The 17,888-nt window shown below is 49.2% G+C and overlaps 1 protein-coding gene across 2 annotated transcripts in view; it reads right to left on the bottom strand.

The window, feature by feature from the left end:
• Positions 1-328: 328 nt before the first annotated feature.
• The window catches only part of OLFM1 (olfactomedin 1), a 32,381-nt gene continuing 14,821 nt past the window's right edge, over positions 329-17,888 (bottom strand). For both annotated transcript variants that reach the window (XM_086625089.1, XM_086625088.1), the window contains exons 3-6: positions 14,007-14,162; positions 11,584-11,803; positions 4,170-4,276; positions 329-1,003 (exon numbers count right to left, since the gene is read on the bottom strand). In XM_086625089.1, the coding sequence (XP_086481215.1) occupies positions 329-1,003; positions 4,170-4,276; positions 11,584-11,803; positions 14,007-14,162 (1,158 nt within the window). The remainder of the gene's footprint in view (positions 1,004-4,169; positions 4,277-11,583; positions 11,804-14,006; positions 14,163-17,888) is intronic.

The following is a 17,888-nucleotide window of genomic DNA, read 5'->3' as shown; positions in this document are numbered from 1 at the left end:
TTTAGTATGTACTATAGGTTTGCTATCAGAACAGAAACGAAACAAAACCCAAAACTGAAGTGGTTCTTTAAGTGCAGTTCCAGCTGCAAGTACATGGGTATTCATGAGTCTATAACACAGGGCCAGACTTCTAAAATGTAGAGGTAATGCTGATCTGTCAGGTTTATGCTGAATAATCCTCCACGACGTTGGTCTTAATTTTGGCAGCTGTTTATATATTTACTTATTTAAAGTGTGTTTCCTTGATATTAGTATTTCTGTTTTTAAATTTGCTTCTCCCTTTTTTTTTTTTGTTTTGTTTCTAAATCAGTTTCTAAACAAGGATGGACTACAACTCGTCAGACCTGATGACGTGGAAGAGGGTGACATTGTAAAGTATTTGGTGCCCGTTGTTCCAGGCATAGAGGGCCCGATCCTTGGGGTTGTAGTCCAACATGGAAATGTGCGAGTACTTGTTTTGGAAGGGGATGTCGATGTACTCGTAGGTGGAGGCGTTGGTCTGGTAGGCGTAGTGCACCTTGGTGCCTCCCGAGTAGCCGTTGGTGACGTAGAGCGTGCCGCAGATGATGAAGGCCTCCCCGGCGCTGCGTTTCGGGTAGCTGGTGTTCCAGGTCTGGAGGCTCTGCAGGGTGTTGGGGTCCAACTTGCTGATGACAATGTTGCCCGCGTTCTGGTTGGTGGCGTAGACAGCCCACAGCCCGTTCTCGTCCACCATGAGGTCAATGTCCGAGTGGCCACCCCAGGCGTAGTGGTACATGTTGTTGTAGCCGGCATAATCCAGGCTGCGAGTCTTGAGAATGGTCTCTGTTTTCAAGTCAAACCTGATAATTATGTGGCTTTGGTATTTATTGAAATAGATAGAGCCATTGTAGACCACTTGACCAGTGCCTGACCACGGGTGAGGGAGACGGTGAGAGGTAAAATTGTCAGTATTCATGAAATCTGCCATGGATTTATATTCACGCACGAAGCGGTTGTTGTGGTAGCTGTCCATGTACCAGACCTGGGCGAGCAACAGAAACACGTGGGGTTAGAAACCAGCGGAGACCTGCTGAGCCCTTTGCACATCACCCTAGAAACTGAGCTGGGAGTGAAATCCAGAGCAAGGAATCCAACCCGCTGGAAAACGATGTGCCCAACACCTGCCACCTGCGCCCAGAAATAAACCCAATTTTTGGAACCTCAGATCAGCCAAGAAATCAACTGGATAGCAAAGCTTTCCTGGGGGGTAATCTGGTATCTCCCTGGGAACCTGGGAGCTGAAGAGGTTCCCTGGGAGTGCCATGACCAGCACCATCCTTCCAGAGGGCAATTAACATCTTTTCCCTGGCTAAACTCTGTGTGTTATGTTGATGCCACTTTCGCTTCCCGTAAGCCCCATCGTGGCAGCACTCAGTAAACGATACCGGCGGCTGCGCACAACTCCATTAATTTGGCACGCAGAAGCGATGGATGCAATCCCTCATTGTCAAGGAAACTCAGGCAAAGTCCATATTGGTTTTAAAATCAGACACTTCTGCATCAAAAGCTGAAACCAAGGCCGCTAAAACGTAAGAGGCAAAGACATCAAAATCTTGCTATCAGTAGAGGAGGCAGAGATTTTACATCATCATTTAAGCACCAGTTCACTAGGGACACTGTCTAGACTCCTCAAAAAAAAAAAGCTTTTGTCATATGAAACCAGTTCTGAGGCAAATGACCAAGCCCTGCAGTTAACATCAAGAAGAATTGAGTGATGTTCTGTACACAGTTGTTACCTAAAAATGAGAGCTGCTTTCTGTAGAAACTGCTCAGGAAGGAGAAAAAGTAAATTAAATAGCAAGAGAGAAGCCTTTAAGGATGCAGATTTGGGTTACATTGTAATGCAAACTTCTTTTGCAAAGCCCTTGCAAAATCTCATGGCATCGTCTCTGCAGTAGGGCTGTCTCCAGGGTCCCTTAGAAGAGCAGACAAACATTTACACACGGTGGGTGCTTGTAAACTGCTTTTGGCTGCTCTATTGGAAAGGCCGAGTGGGGTCTGCAAAAACTTTGTTGGGAACTTCAGCCCTCCTTCCACTGTCACCTCCCTAGAAACACTGCAGAGATGGGGAATGAGCGTGTGGAAGTGGCTCTGACCTCCACACCTCCACTGTGGGCTTGAGGATGGCTGCAAAAGCACCAGAGAAAAACCATGCAGTGCCCTGGGCCCACGGCAGAGAAGTGCCAGCAGCCTGGGAGAGCTTCTGCTGTCAGACGTGGTGCTGGAGAGAATTCCTTATTTAATGAAATGCCTGCATTCAACTAAAACAGCTTGGGAAATTATAGAAAAAAAAAAACAGAAAACTGATTGTCTCTTTGCTGCTCCCGTTTCATTACTTGGCATTACAAAATTGCTCACGCCAATGCATTGCGCTCCGCTTTGAGACAAAGAGGAGCCCAGAAGAGCAGAACCCCATGTCGTGCTGCAAGGTGGCAGGACCCAAGGGCATTTCACGCTTTGGAGAAGTGGAGATCGATGGACAGCAACGTCTCATCACACTGACTGGCTCTGAGCAACCTTCTCCTGCCGACACACATCAATTCCAGCGTCAAGCACCCACCCCTGCCTCGCTGCTCCTGCAACACTCCCAATTTTCCCCAGTTGCATTCAATGATTTCATGACATGAACAAATGACCACACAAACCACCAAAGACTTCTTGGGCCTTGGCGACATGAGATGGGTATGATAAACTGCCCATCTCTCCCCATCACCAGTTTCCCCCTCTGCCGGGTAGCCAACGAAGTTCACTTGATTGTGTGTTTCTAATAAAATTCCCAGTAGATTTGTGTATTTATGTACACACACACGCCTGTGAAGCTTGAGCTCCAGTTCAGGGAAAACTGCTTGTCTACTCTCACGACAAAAATACACTGCAGAAAAAGGCAAGGGTAAAAAAAAATATTAAAAAATACTGGTGAGACAAAACTCTCTGAAGACACGGGAAGATCTTTAGCATTTGATCAACCAGCTTCAGCTGCAACAGGCCTGACTCTTCCTTCACAGATGTGTAGATCACGTCAGTGCTGAGGGATGCAGCGAACGCAGCCCGAAGGGGACAAGTCTGTCCCCTCTCTTGAGTAACACAAGATGTGATGTGGGGAGAGCCCTCCCATCCCACTTCATCATTAGGGTCATATCAGGGCTATAGGTGAAATTTAGTTTAATAACTGTAAAACACGGAGGTGTCATATTGGGGAACCAGTGCCAACCAGTTGGCTGCTGGAAGGAAAGAGCCCAACATCTCAAGTCGCTGCTGCTTCATTGCTGCACATCCACAGGCAAACGGAGCCATCCCCAGGGGCGGCTTCTCCAGAGCATCCCTCATCCTCCCTTAGCTACAGAAAGGCCATCACGGGGCAGAGCTCTCAAAACAGCTGCCCTGATGCAGCCCTTGCTGGTGCCTTCATCCTTTGATGAAGGATGCTGCACGAAGGCGGGAATTACCATGCAGCCAAGCTCTGTGCTTTTTGTTTTGGTTTGCTGCCTGCAAACCCTCAGCAAACACTCGAGATATTTTCCATTCCATCAGTCATGGGAAGCCTGGATTGATTTTCAGCCAGTTATTGGCCTCCTACCTCCTCGGGATCAAAACTGAATGGTCTGAATGGGGGAAAAAAAAAAAAAAAAAGACCAAAACAAAGCAAACCAAATCTCTCTCCGGCTGCAGTCAGTTAATTCCTCACAACAGTGAAGGTGGAGGATGGAGGACAAATGGAGTCAGACGACATTATTGGAGGCACTCAGCAGCAGAAGAGCAGCAGGGACCAGGACCATGGGTCCCTCTGCTCGGCCCCAGCTCCCTCCCAGCTGCCAAACCCAGATGAGAAACCCAATTATTTGATTCTTCCCTCCCACAGGGGGCACAGACCTCACGGTGACACTTCCGAGACCACTGAGTTTCACCTGCCCCAGGAAGGGACCACTGCACAGGGCTGCTCAGCCCCTCCTCATCCTCCCTCCCTGCGGGGTCCTCAGCCACCTCCTGCTGCAGAGGAGGCCAGCAGAGCCCCTTCAGATGAATTAAGACCTTCCACAGGTTTCACAGGGCTATACCTGGGCTTCAGTGCTTGGATGTAATGAGTTTTCAATGATCTCGGTCGTGTCGGTGGAGGTAGGAACATAGGGATGAAGCCGTCACGGTCTTACCTTGTTCTCTCCCTCAGGAGCGAGAGGGTCCGTCATCCACGATCCGAACCTGGACCCCGAGGTTTTAATTGTGATTGGATCACTTATTCCCGTCAGCTTGCCACAAGCTGAAAAAGAGTGCAAGGCTGGTGAGCACCACGTCAGAGCACCGCCACGGCGCCTTCGGCGGTGGGTCTTTGCCAACCAGCCCCGAAGCCACAACGAGGGGCACCAGCACCGGCCATCACCCGCACCGCTCTGCTTGCTGCTCTCCCCCGCTGATGGGCAGCTCTGTTTTTATTTAATTAGAGGTAATTAGGCCGAGAGCAACTGTCAGATGCTTTTGTTTGTTTCCATGCCTCTTAATAACAATCGTCCTTATTGCACTGCCCCCAAGAAAACAAGCTTTCTGGAACCAGCCGCGCTGCTCATCTCGCAGAATAGAAAATGAGAAGAGTTAGCCAGGGTCGAGCAGCCAGGTGGAGAAATTAGCTGAATAGCTCTGCTCATTTCTGCTATAATAGAGTGGGTGCAGCCAAGATAAAAAGACAGACGTGTCTATTCCAGCCCTGCTGGAAACATGCATTTGTTACAAGTTATGCAAAAGAGGGAAAAAAAAAAAAAAAAAAAGGTGGGAAATGATATGCAATATAAATCTTTTCCTTGCAAAGACCATTTACCAGCTTCTACCAGCCACCTCCTCTGTTCCCTCTCGTGTCTGCACACTTAGGAGGCACTGAGGAATTCACTCCTCCTGTCTCCTCCACCAGCCAGGGCTTTGCCAGCTCCAGGAAGGGAACCTGAGGGATGGAAGGCAGGAGGGGGGTGTCCCCAGAGCCCCTCGGAGCTGCCCTGGGAATCCTGCCCAGACTCAGTATCACCCAACAGGGACGTGCACCCGCACAGTGCTACGAGTCAGGTTTTGAAGCATATTTAGGTGCTCCACACTGTTGGTTTCATGTCACTGAATTCAGCAGGCAGGTCAGCACATTTGCAAGCTCAGCTAAGTGCCTCGCTGTGTTCTTCAGCCCTAAACACGAGGTTGAGCAGCAGCACCTCTCCCCAGCTTGCTGTGCTGGCTGCCTCTGGCAGCTTGTTTCCCTCCCATGGTTCTGTCCCCTGATGCTGAACCCAGCACCCCTCTGGGAAACCCATGAATAGATGCCTGCAATGCTACAGCCTCAGCATCGAAGGTGCAGCCATACACTGAGTTCCTATTTCCAACAATTTTCCCCCAGTTTCAGCAAAGCTGCCATTCTGGTCTCCTGCAACACCAGCATTTTGGCACATGTGTGTTAAGGAATGACAGGCAAAGAGATGAAGATGCTACGAGAGGGGCTGGGGGCTCATGTTGGATGGTCTGTTGCGACGGGGGCACTCATTTAAAACCTGGACACATTCAGAGCAGAACTGGTCCCACAGCAGCATCTCCTGAGCAAGAGAAGCCAAGGTCAGCGGCACCAGGGTGACAGGCACAACCTGAAGTTCAGAAGGTGTTTCCTGACTTCTCCTTTTTGATGTGGAAGCCTCTGGCAGGCTGGGAAGGGGAAGGTGGTGGTTCGGGGATGGAGGGGTGGCTCTGGGTGCTGGGCCAGCTGCACTGCAATACCGATGGCCTCGGTGCTCAGTGGGGGTACCCGGGGCTGGGGCCACAGGTGGGAGCTTGTGGAGATGCTGCTGAAACGCAGGTAGAGCTCTGCCAGCGCAGGTCAAGGTCCTTCTGCATCATAGAATGGTTTGAGTTAGAAGGGACCATTAAAGGTCATCTTGTCCAAACCCCCTGCAATGAGCAGGGACATCTTCCAACTAGATCAGGTCACTCAAAGCCCCATCCAACCTGACCTTGAACGTTTCCAGTATGTACGCTCTGCAACATCTCTTAGCTGCCTCTCTGCTCAGCCTGTTCTCATCTGCCCCTTTATAGTCCTGATCACGGCCATGGGACACATCCACCTGCCCTAGCTCTGAGCTATGGACAAAGGGGTCACCTCGGTCCGGGGCATAAAACAGATGAAGATATTCTTGATACACACCAGCATGACATGGCCAATGGGACCATCAGTCTTCCCACAGCCTTCAGACACCAGGCAGATAGAGAGAGATCTCACCAAAAAGCAGAGAGATTTCCTGACCTATGGGAATCTGTCCTGCCTGTTTGATGCATTCAAAACCTCTCAGCTCAGGAAGAGAGCAAAGTATTGACAAAGGCATGCAATGGGTTAAAATAATAAGTGCTTAATGTCTTGCAAATTCCCCTTGCAGAGGACCAGTCTTTCTCTAATCACAGATCTGCTCAGTGCTGCCTTCCATTATCGCAGCCCTACATTGCTGTCACTTTATCTCCTTCCTTGCATTTCCCTGGAGAGAAAGGTTGTATGAAAGCTCATTGATTAAAAAAAAAAAATTTTTTTTAAAAAAAGCAGCAGCAGTTGATAAGGGTAAACTAGTGTTGTTCGCAAGTAGTGAGGCTACATCTCATACACATTTAGCTGGAGGCACATTCACAGCAGCTCTTCAGCAATGCAATGGGTTGCTCTTACACAGGGAATGGTGTTTTCTTTCTTGGTGTACATCCATCTATCATAGCACCCAGATGCTCGGGGGAAGGTTTCGAATGGATCCTGCAACCTAATGCTTTAAGGCCCCTAGTTAGCTATGTTCCTGCAGCTCCCATGGGCTTACCACCCAGGGATGGACAACTACAACTACAGCCATCCTCATTCACCCGTCCGTTCCTGCTGAGATGCACACCACACTCCCGACGCCATCAGCTTTTTTTCCCCCTTCTATGAGGCCAGCAATCATTAAAAACAGGAAGATTACTTTCCTGGAGGCAGAACGGACTCTGCTACTGCTTCCCTTGGACATGTCACGGCTTGGATCAGAGCAGTAGCTCACCAGATAGGATTCCTGCATCTCCCTGTGCTCCGGGCAGCCCAGCCCCCACGGCTCAGCAGCAAACCTCCTCTCCCATTGGGATGGCAGGAGCACGGGATGCTACGGGCATTTCAAGTCATTCCAGGACGGATGTGCAACAGGAAAGCACGACCTGGTGCCCATCTATGAGTCCAGGACACAGGAGAAGCCTGTGAACGGCAGCTTTTGGGGCATGCATAGAGGATCTGTTTTCACTCCAGTTGCCCCAGCACTAGTCAGGTCCCTGGACCTGTGGCCCACAGAGACCCGCATGTCCCTGTTCCTGGAAAACGGCACAAATCAGCCTCTTCCCAAGTGACCCTGCAGGCTGACCCAGCCAACTGCCTCCGACCTGCCCTCCTGCAGCTCAGCAGAGCAGCCGAGACCCCAAAACACCACCTCCATGCACACAGCCCCTTCCTCTCGCTGCACAAGGACCTTTCCAGCAGGAGAAGACACGCTTTCCTCCAGGCAGTTAAAACAAGCACTACCGTCCTCCCAGGATACCACCACCTCCGCTCCATCTTTCTCCTAAGATCCAGCCCACATGCGATGTTTCGCAGCTCAGCGGCAATTTCTCCGCCAACGCAGCCGCTGCGCCGACACCAGCACCGTCTCCTTCTGGACTCCAGTTCTGCTCGGGCTGCTACTGCCACAGCTGAGCATCTTCCCAGCTTGGGCTTCCCACAAAGCTGAGGTCTGATCCATCCTCCCATCCCTGTCCCAGCCCTCTGCAGCAGGGACGGGGCTGCGGCAGCTGGGTTGTACCCTGCACTCCTCCCTGTTGCCCAGCTGAGAGTCCCCCATCCCAAAAATGCCTGGGACAGGCTGGCAGGGCTCTGTCCCCATCTCTGCACTAGGATCATGGGCTGAGATTTTTTGCAGGAGTCAGGGAAAGCTCATGCTATCCAGCAAACGAGAGTCCGTGGAGCGCAGCCGAGTTAAATTCCCCCTCAAATCAAGGAGTGACAACCTCTCCGCTCCTCCAAGGCTCCTCTTAGGAACATTAATGGAAACGTTAAAATCCCTGTATAAATAGTGATCTCGAAGAGTGTAAACAGACTAACAGATTGGACGTGCCATTATTGATTTTTTTCCCCTTCACACACATGCCAGGGTCAGGAAGGGTTTTCACTATTGATCCATCAATAATGCTTAGGAAACCCAAAATGGGAAACAGGACCTTGTCTAAGGAAAATGCTGCTGCACCATCGAGCATCAGTGCTGCCCAGGGGATGGGTCCATTGGATGGGGGGCACATCCCCTCCCCTTCCCAAGTCCCACACTTATCGTGGCAGTTCCCCATCCTGGTCCGGGTGCTGTAAGCCGTATCCTGAGCTCCAGCAGGTGAACATGCACCAGGTGAGCAGCACCGCTGGCCCACGCAGGAGCAAACCTAAGCTAAAACGTGCTCCCTGAAACATTGGTGAATCCATCTGAGCAGATCGTTGGCAGCAAAGAGCAATCTGCAGCAAACAGGGCCTCGGCGTGCGGCAGCAAAGTGTCTGTAAGGTTGTTACCCCAATTTAACTCAATTAACTACCATTTTCACTGGTTTACACTCCGGAATGATAAACAACATTGGAAATTCAATCTGTGCTGTTTGCTGTTAAATGACCAAATAAATCACCCTCCTGGGCGGGCAGCAAACCCTCACAGGCAAACCCTTGTGAGACTCAATGTCCATCTCCGTGAGCACCCAGGGGTGCTGCAATGCCCCAAGGCAGAAAAGCTGCTCTGACCCCATGGTCACAGAGAGAGCAAGGGGAAAAAGAAGGGGCACAGCCAAAAAGCCCAAATAAAGCCTCGAAAATATAAAAAAAAAAAATCCAAAAAGCTTCTAGAAAAAGTTGCTGGCAAGAGCTTACCATTCTAACTGCCCCATAGAATCACAGAACAGTTTGGGTTGGAAGGGACATCAAAGATCATCTAGTTCCAACACTCCTGCCATGGGCAGGGACACCTTCCACTACACCAGGTTGCTCAAAGCCTCATCCAACCTGGCCTTGGACACTTCCAGGGATGGAGCATCCACAACTTCTCAGTCAGTCTTACCTGGGCTACTGCCTTGGGTGAATGTCCCAGCTGGAGAACCTGGGCATGCGGGGGACGTAACGAGCCAAGATATGGCCCAGAGCAGAACGGGCTAATGGTCCAAGAACAAACTCTAAGTTTTTGGTTTGAGGGCTACATCTTAAAGTCTGTCCAAGTTCCACAGGAGGATCATCACAGCTTCCCTGGCTCTGGTGGAGTCAGCCTGGGCTGGGCTGGAGAGGGGTTGTGGGGTCCAAGACGGTTTTATTTAAGGAACTGTGCCTGGGAAAGCACTCCTACAGCCCAGACCCAAATCCCTGGTCCTGCTGCTGTTCCCTCTCCATATCACCCACAGCTCCTCCTCATCCTCAGGAGATGGGCTGAAGGCTACAGATACAGCAAGTGATTCCCTCCTCTCATCACACCCACCTCTGACTTCAGCAGCAGAGGAATGAGAAGAGCCATCTGCAGGGCAGAGCTGCCCTGCACAGGTGGTGTGGGGCTGCTGGGGGTTTTGCTATGTGACCTTGGTCAACCAGACACTCCTGGGCCTGTTCTCCATTGTTCCTTATCTTACCCACTGCAGGACTGTCATTCCTGAGATGTCTGTATGGTCCCCATGGGATAAAGCTTCAGGTATGAGGTACTGCTAACACAGAAAACACCAAGTCATTATAACCTCCATCATTTCTGTCCCCATTTAAGCTTTCAGGGTGAGACTGAAGTGGGTGAGGACAAGGTCTGGACTTCCCTGCCTTCCCCATGGCCATCACGAGGCAAGGAGCAGGACCGCAGACACGGCCAGAGCGATGGCACGGCTCACCTCAGCTGTTCTGCCCCCGAACCAAGGCTGGGCACATCAGCACTCATTAATAAATGAGGAATCAGGCTCTGCCCTCGCACTCAGCTGCAGAGGGTGGGTTACACCTGCTGCCCAGCCAGCTCCTGGGGGTATGAGGCTTTTGACAAGGGCATGTAGTGACAGGACAAGGGGCAATGGCTTTAAACTGAAAGAGGGGAGATTTAGATTAGATCTAAGGAAGAAATTTTTTACAATGAGGGTGGTGAGGCACTGGAACAGGTTGCCCAGAGAAGCTGTGGCTTCCCCATCCCTGGAAGTGTTCAAGGCCACGTTGGATGGGGCTTTGAGCAACCTGGTGTAGTGGAAGGTGCCCCTACACCAGGGACTGGAACTAGATGATCTTTGAGGTCCCTTCCAACCCTAACCATTCCATGATTCTCTGTTGGTGCATGACTCACTGCAGGCTCATATTTCAAATACCTCTGAGCATCCACGCTTACGTGGAAATTCACTTTCCTCTCCAAGATTTTGAGTGATAGCGAGCTTGTAAGGGACGTACAAGGCATCAGGATGGAGATACAGGGAGAAATAGAGGGGAGGCGGCTGCTCACAGAAGCGAGGAGGCATCTAGAAACAAGCACAAGCAATCCCACCAGCAGAGACAAGAGAGAAAGAAAGTGTTACCTTGCCAAGGATATAAAGTGCTCGGAAGAGATCTGATCTTCCATGAAGTTACCTGAGAGTGTAATTTCATATGTGCTACCAAAATAGACTGCAGAGCAGTTAATGTGTTTAGATTATCTAAATTGCTTAACAAGAAAGCCAATAATGTAAGTAGAAATTAAATCAAGCCAGAGCTAGGCCAACAAACGGTGGGGAGATTTCCTGCAGCTGCGGAAGGCAGTGCCCTTCTTCCCCCCTTCTCCACCCCACCTTTGGGGTCGGACACTGGGTTTGTGTCTCCCCACAACAGACCCACAGCCATCAGGCAATTAATACCCTCTGAATGAGATTACAGGGGGATCCCTTGGGTTTTAGCATTCCTGGTTACTTGGCCTGATGGAAGGGGCTCCCTGCTCCCTCCGGGAACGGGAGAGATGGGGAAGATTCATATCCTACCCGTGGCATAATCCAGAGCAAACCACGAACCCGCAGCGGCTACGTCATGCTCTTCTCTATAGGGGTTTGCAAGATGCAAAAGGGAGAAGGGAAACCGAGTCACAGGCTGCACCCCCGCCCCCCCGAGCGGCGCGCCGAGCCCCGTGCGGCCGCGCCGGGTCCGAGGGAGCCCAAGGGTCGGCCGCGGATGCGCAAGCGAAAGGGGCTGCATGTGTTCGCTTTGCATAAGCGCCGCTCGCCGCCGGCCACGCGCTCACCGCGCTGCGCCGCCCGCTTATGCAAACGCTGCAAAAAGTCACATGCCTACTCAAGGGCCCGATCCTGAAGCACTTACGCCACGAAGCAACATCGGTCACGCAAGCAATCCTCAGCAGGACTGCTCCCGAGACTGATGGTGCTTCCAGCGTGAGTGTTTGCAGGATCGGAGCCGGCTGTGCGAGCTCATCCCTTACAGCCAGGCAAGGCACGAGGAGATGCCCAGTCCTGCATCTCTGCCTCCGGATGGGATGCGTGGTTTAACATTGATGGTGTTGAGCCGGTGCCACCATGTTGTTCTGAGCCTACCTAATTTTTGCATGCATGCACGAAGCCTTTCTTCAAGATTTGACACTCTGTTCTGAAGCTCTTCGTAGTCATAGGCGCCAATCTCTTCCTGGAGTTCGTTTAGAACTGACGTCAGATTCTGGACCTCCTCTTTAAACTGCAATACCAATTTTGCATCGGCTTTGTACTCTTCCAACACTGGTATCAAAGGCCTAAGTTCCTCCATTTTCGCTTTTATTGCCTGCAAGGTTAAAATAAGCTTGGTTCAGTGCTATGCGTGCAAAAATCTGCAACACTCTGCCTTGACCTGGTTGCTTCCTACGTGAGTGCAAGCTTCATATCCCACAATTATTATCATTAAAATTATTTTAATTATTATTTTGGTCCAAATGATGTATTGGAAAGAACATATTAAACAGGCTGCAGAACACCAAAATATTTGGGAAAGGCCTTTATTTGTCATTTTTAGAATGCAACATCTTAGGGTTACATGCTTCAGATCACATACACAAAGAGTTCTTTTTTTTTTTCTTTCCAAAAAAAAAAAATAAATAATATATATATGCATTGACAAGGGTTTCAAACTATTCATGAAATGCATCTACAATTGCATGCAAAGGAAGATCTTGGTTGTGTGGTTCAAGGTTCCTTAGTGAGATATGGTGCTAATTTGGAAAATAATCAAAAAAATCAATGCATGGTGCAAAATGCTCTGTGGCCCTCTTTTCATGGTTACATGGGAGTGAACTGCTTCTTCAGTCACTGCAGCATTGAAAAAACTTGCTTTTAAGTTAGCCCTGTAAGCAAGAAAATGAAATACTGTTGAGGATCTAGCTCACTAACCTGCCTTATATAGATAGCCATTCATAGACAAATACTCTCACGGAATTAAAGAGAAATAAAAAAAAAAAAAAACACCACAAGAGCTCCAAACCACTCACATTTTAATGCTGGCATTAGCAGAAACAAAATGCTGTGGCTGTTATTTAAAATGGTGCTTTGGCAGCAAATTAGACAAAAACTCCTTGCTGTTTTTAGGCATGCTATAAAGAACACGAAAATCAAAGTCATTATCAAATTTATTTTGCAGAAATGAAGACTTTTTCCTTTTCTTTTTTTTTTTTTTTCTTTTTAAATTAAATGAAGGCCTCGTTTAAAGGCACGGTATGCAGCATTTTGTTGAAGATGCTTTGCTCCAGCAGCTAATGAGTAGACATAAATATGCATGCACCTACCCGTTAATGAAGCATGTCAGTACACCCAGTATACCTGGGGCTGCTCAAACTATCGCGCAGCGGCCAAGTCCCCAGCACTCAGGGCTGTGACATCTGCCTGGCTGCTGAAGCAGCTCGAGGCTGAACGGGATCAGAAATCGGTTCTCAGCCTCATTTCTTTCCTTCCCATCCCCTATTTAAATCCCTCCTCTGGTCTGATTGTGGGGAATATATTTATTTTCGTATTTACTTGTACTTCCCGGTGCAAGCTCCCTGGCAGGCAATGGGGAGGATTAAACTCATCGGAATGGAGGAGAAAAAGAAAAAAAAAAAAAGAAAGGAAAGAAGAAAAAAAAAAAAGGAAAAAAAAAAAAAAGAAACTCATGCTAAAATCAGAAAGATGGTCCTCACACCCAGACTGCAGAGCTAAGTTTAGGGTCCTGCAGTAACTGGAGATAGGGAGTGGAGGAGGTGGAGTTGGTGGAAAGTTTTAAGAACCTTCTTCCCAGCTTTTTATGATGTAATCTGGGTATTTCGGTATTTAACATTACCAATTAAAAAAATTCTGCTTGAAAATGCCAGCCAGCTGGGCAGCTGCCTAGAAATAAGGATGGGAATCAGCTGGGTGGCAGATCAGAAACAACCACAAATTTCACTAGAAATCTTCCCAATTTGTTTCTTATGTCTATTAACCCAAAGCATTACTAAAATTTAACATTCCAAACATTGCTGACAGCCTCTTTTTGGCAATTTCATTTGTTCTCAGTCAAGTTCTTGAAAGTTCGACCATTGCTGACAACAAGAGCCTCATTTAAAAGGCTGATATCTTTACCTCTCATTTGTAGGACACCAGGACAAAACCCTATAATCCATCAGAAGGTGTCGGCTCTGTTGCCAACACCATTGCTTCAAAACTGGATGTCTGAACATCCCTGAGATGCTGCAACGGTTGTACTTTTGGGTTTTTTTTTTTGCCCTATTTGGGGCACCCAGGTGGTTTGTGGGTACGGGAATGCTGAGATTTATGCTTTTATCCTATAGAAAAATGAGCTGCAGCTTAGGATGCGATGCTGCAACCTGGACCTGGTCATGCTTTGGACAGAAGGGAGCTGCACGGGTGGGCACGGACCAACGGCTACATGAGCTGAATGGGACTGGGGCCACGGTCCCGTGCGTACCCCGCTAAATCCCTGGGCACAGCTTCGTTAGCAGTTTCGAAAGCGAACATACCTTAAACTGCCTTGCCAGGTGCTGCTTGTGGCTTTCTTCCACTTGCTTAAATTTTGATTCCAGTCCCCTCATCTGGTTTTCCATCTTCTCAACGTACTGTAGGTCTCTCTGAGTCCGCCTGTCCAACACCTCTATCGACTGGGACATGTTTTGCACCTGTCAAACGAGAAGAGGTTCATTAAGAAGGTGTCACTTCCCCAGCAGCAGCAGCCCCGCTCGCATCCCAACACTGACCTTTTCCCACAGTCAACACAGCTAAAGGGTAATCAGCCTATGCATTATTTACTAGTTAATCAACAGCATCTCACAGTATTATGACCCCCACGCTCCAAAATAGAGCAAACCAGTTTCATGAACATTTATTCTGCGGCGCTGCAGAGAATAATTTAACAATCACGCGTGCAAATAAGGGTTGTAGTCAAGGCTGAAACACATCTCTCACCGTGGCCTCTTCGAGAGGCTGGGATGGCACCTGCCTCCGTGCCAGGAGAGGCTCTTAGGTGAGAAGAAGAACATCTGACTGCGAGGAACACTTCTGCCGAGGTGCACATTATCATTTCTACGTGTGCGTGAGTGACACTCACTGATTGCCTAAGTGCAAACTTTCCTCCCAGCTAGTAAAAACTTCATTATCCAAACAGCCCTACTATTTATACAGCATCTGGCACAACAAATCCAGCTGCAGATGAGGGCATCCTGGAGCTGGGAAGTACCACGGGAGCTCCCGCTCCAGCTGGCCCCACTGGTGCCTGCCCACTCGGGGGGGTTTCACCGTGTCAGCATCTTTTCTACCCGACGGATGCCGCATCCCCGCGGCTCCCCGCGCAGCGCCCATCTGGCCCTGCCGAAGGAATGATGCAAGAAGGTTGGCTGGGCTCATCGTGAGAAAAAGAGCTGAAGGTGTAAGGAGGGGAGGGGAACGATAGCTAGGCTGACCTGATTTTGAAGGCTGGCTGTCATCTGATTTATTAAGATATTCCCTTCTCTCATTTTTCAGGCTAGGAGAGGGAAAATGAAGCTCTGACTTAGCCAGGCACTTGCTTAGCTTCTATTTAGCACTCAGCAATGGGTGTGATTTAAGGTCTTTGCATCAGGGATGGTTGTGTTTGTACATCACAGGGCTCAGCCCACGACCGGGGCTCCTGCCACGGCCGCGTTACCCACAAACACGACTGTCGGCATCGGTAGGGATGACACCCATGTCGAAAATGAATCAGACATCCAAGCACGCTGCTGTGTCATGGCCCTAACTCAAGGCATCCTGGTTCAAGTCTCTTCATCTGTGGGTGGCTGAGCAAAACCCAAATGTGAGCCAGCGCCGTCTCTGCGGATCCGCTCCGCGACGCGTCCCAGAGCCCACGCTGCCACATCCGCTCCCGTCTCCGGCCTCACCGAAGGCAAGAGCAGACAGGCTGGGACGAGGAAAGAACGGTGCAAGTGCAACATTGCCTCCAGCAAATCACACCGGGCTGCTGTGACTTACCTCGAGTGACCGAGCGAGGTGACGGTGGGACACCTGCACATGCCAGGTCTTGGAGACTACTTGCTGAAACCAGCATAGGTCAAATGCCAACTTTGGTGTCTGCATCTCTGAAGGGATCAAAATGCCCATTGCTCATGCATGATGACAAGAAAACTATTACAGGGAGCTATTAAAAATGTATGGGTAACCTATATTTCAAAGGCCAACAGAGAGGAAACATTTTGTACAACCAGTACAACTGCTCTGGGGGTCTAATGGTCTTCCTCATGAAAGGTGAAGCTATTTTCAGTCTCCGAGTCCCAGCACATCACCCAGAGATGAACCAGCACCCATCCTGCCTACCACCGAGGACCTGCTCAGGGAGGTGTGAGGAGCAGAGAAGAGCAGAACAAGATCCTCTTGGTTTGAAGAGGGAAAGAGCAAACCTGGGCTCAGCAAGAGCCCGTGGGGCTCCCGTTTCACCATGCCTCCCCCGGGGTACGTCAGCTTTCAATGGACATGGCTGGATGCTAATTCACCTGTGCTGGATGTGGAGAGAAGACCTCTCTCTACCCCAAGGCAGGAGAAGGGAAGTCTTAGACAAGCATGACTGGTCTGCAGATATTTTTCTCCTGGTAATCCAGTCTATCCTCCTCTGAGTCGAGCTGTATCTACATAGAATTGTTCCAATGGGCTGGAATAGGAATGACTTGTCAGGATCGTACAGACTTGATCTAATTTATTCCACTAACGCCTAACTCCAATTAAAGGCCAAGCTGCAAGCAATCAGAAAAGAGCATTTTGGTGATGATAGGCTGGTATCTGACCCCGCAGGGGCTGAGCGAGGCTACGGGGGCTCCTGACGCTGCCTCTTGGATGGCAGAGAAGGAGAGACAGACTCCGCTGGGAAATGAATCGGAGCATCTCGCTCAGGCTTGTGCTCTGAGTCACCTCTGGAGGAGCCTCCCTCTCCCCTGACTGCAGAGGAAAAGAGCCTCCTCACATGTGTCTAAACTGAGATGCCTAAAATTAGCTGCTGTGCTATTTCAGGGATGTGTTTTACAAGTCCAGACTTGCTATTTCTTGCCTGTATTGTTTTCAACCAGGCAAGATTCTGGTCAGTCTCCATCATTCCTGATCTCTGCGTGCTTCATCAGCTGAAGATCTACTTGTTTTCCTTCATTAGCATATTAAGCCCTTGATCCAGCAAAGTACTTGGGCACATGATTAGATTTCAAGGAGACTGTTCATAGCTTAAACTTAAGCATGTACATAAGTGCTCTAATGAACAGAGATCTAAGGATACTGCCTCTCAAATTCCCTCAGCTTCATCCATTAACTGCTATTCTCAAACATCAGCTAAAATGCTTTTGGCCTCCATTGGTGGAACACGCACTGTCAACAAGAAATCTCATTTTCCATCAAGCTAATGGGAGAGAGATACCTGCCATTGTCTTGGGGAAAAGAGTTAATTTTAGCATTTGAAATAGAAAATTGATACAAACGAAACTTCCAGTGCTGTTCTTGTCATCTTCTTTGAAACTGAGTTGTTTCAGAATTAAACCAGAGTAATGGAGAGTCAATATTGGCCTGATGACTCTACTGAGATTTATATAGCCAAAGCCATGGTTTAAACCCTACTCCAGCTTCGATGAGGATCGTTTTTCGTGCTAGCTCAAAAGAGCTGTTCTAAGCCCATTTTGAGGTTTGAATTAGGATGAATCTTCAGCTTTCGGTAGCTGGACAAACTGGTGAAGCAGTAACATGAGATATCTTGAGGGAGAATTTCGTGGCCTACAGGAAGAATTAGCAGAGAGATGGACTCAGCCGATGGACCAGGACATGAAAAGTTCATCTTACAAGGTCTGTAAAAGGCAAAATGAAGGCTGAGAAGAGATGTCATTGCCCTCCCTACTTAAACATCTAAGTGAATATCAAAGGAACAAAAAGAACTGTTTAATCTGGAAACTAGTGCTGGCAAAGAATAAGAATTGGCAGGAAACCAAAAATGGTTTAACCATCAGAGGAGGAAGTCCTCCCAGATAACAGGGCCAAAATAAATTAAATAAAAATCTGTTTGAAGATAAAACAGAATTTGTTTATGAACAGGATTTAGGTGATGCCTTGGTTTGATTGCAGTCCAAGATCTGGACTCAGCACCTGACACATGCAAGGCTGGAAGGACTCCGTGTACTCCAGCCAAAGATGAGCTCAGGCACCTCGGTGTCAAAACACGGGCTGAACAGTGTGTGCGCTGGCACGCGGACCTGGCTCACCTCACCTCGCCCGACGCCTGCTCTTTACACTGACGGGGTGCCCAGGATTCACTTGCTACCAGCATGAACTGCAGTTCCTCTGCATATGCCCGTGCCCATGTGTTGAGGGTGATGGGGTCTTGGCAGCTTTGAACCACATTCAGC

Source organism: Tauraco erythrolophus, chromosome 22 (assembly GCF_009769465.1).
Source record: "Tauraco erythrolophus isolate bTauEry1 chromosome 22, bTauEry1.pri, whole genome shotgun sequence".
Classification (NCBI taxonomy): Eukaryota; Metazoa; Chordata; class Aves; order Musophagiformes; family Musophagidae; genus Tauraco; species Tauraco erythrolophus.
The sequence above is the reverse complement of the archived record's forward strand: the minus strand, read 5'-3'. Positions and strand labels throughout refer to the sequence as shown.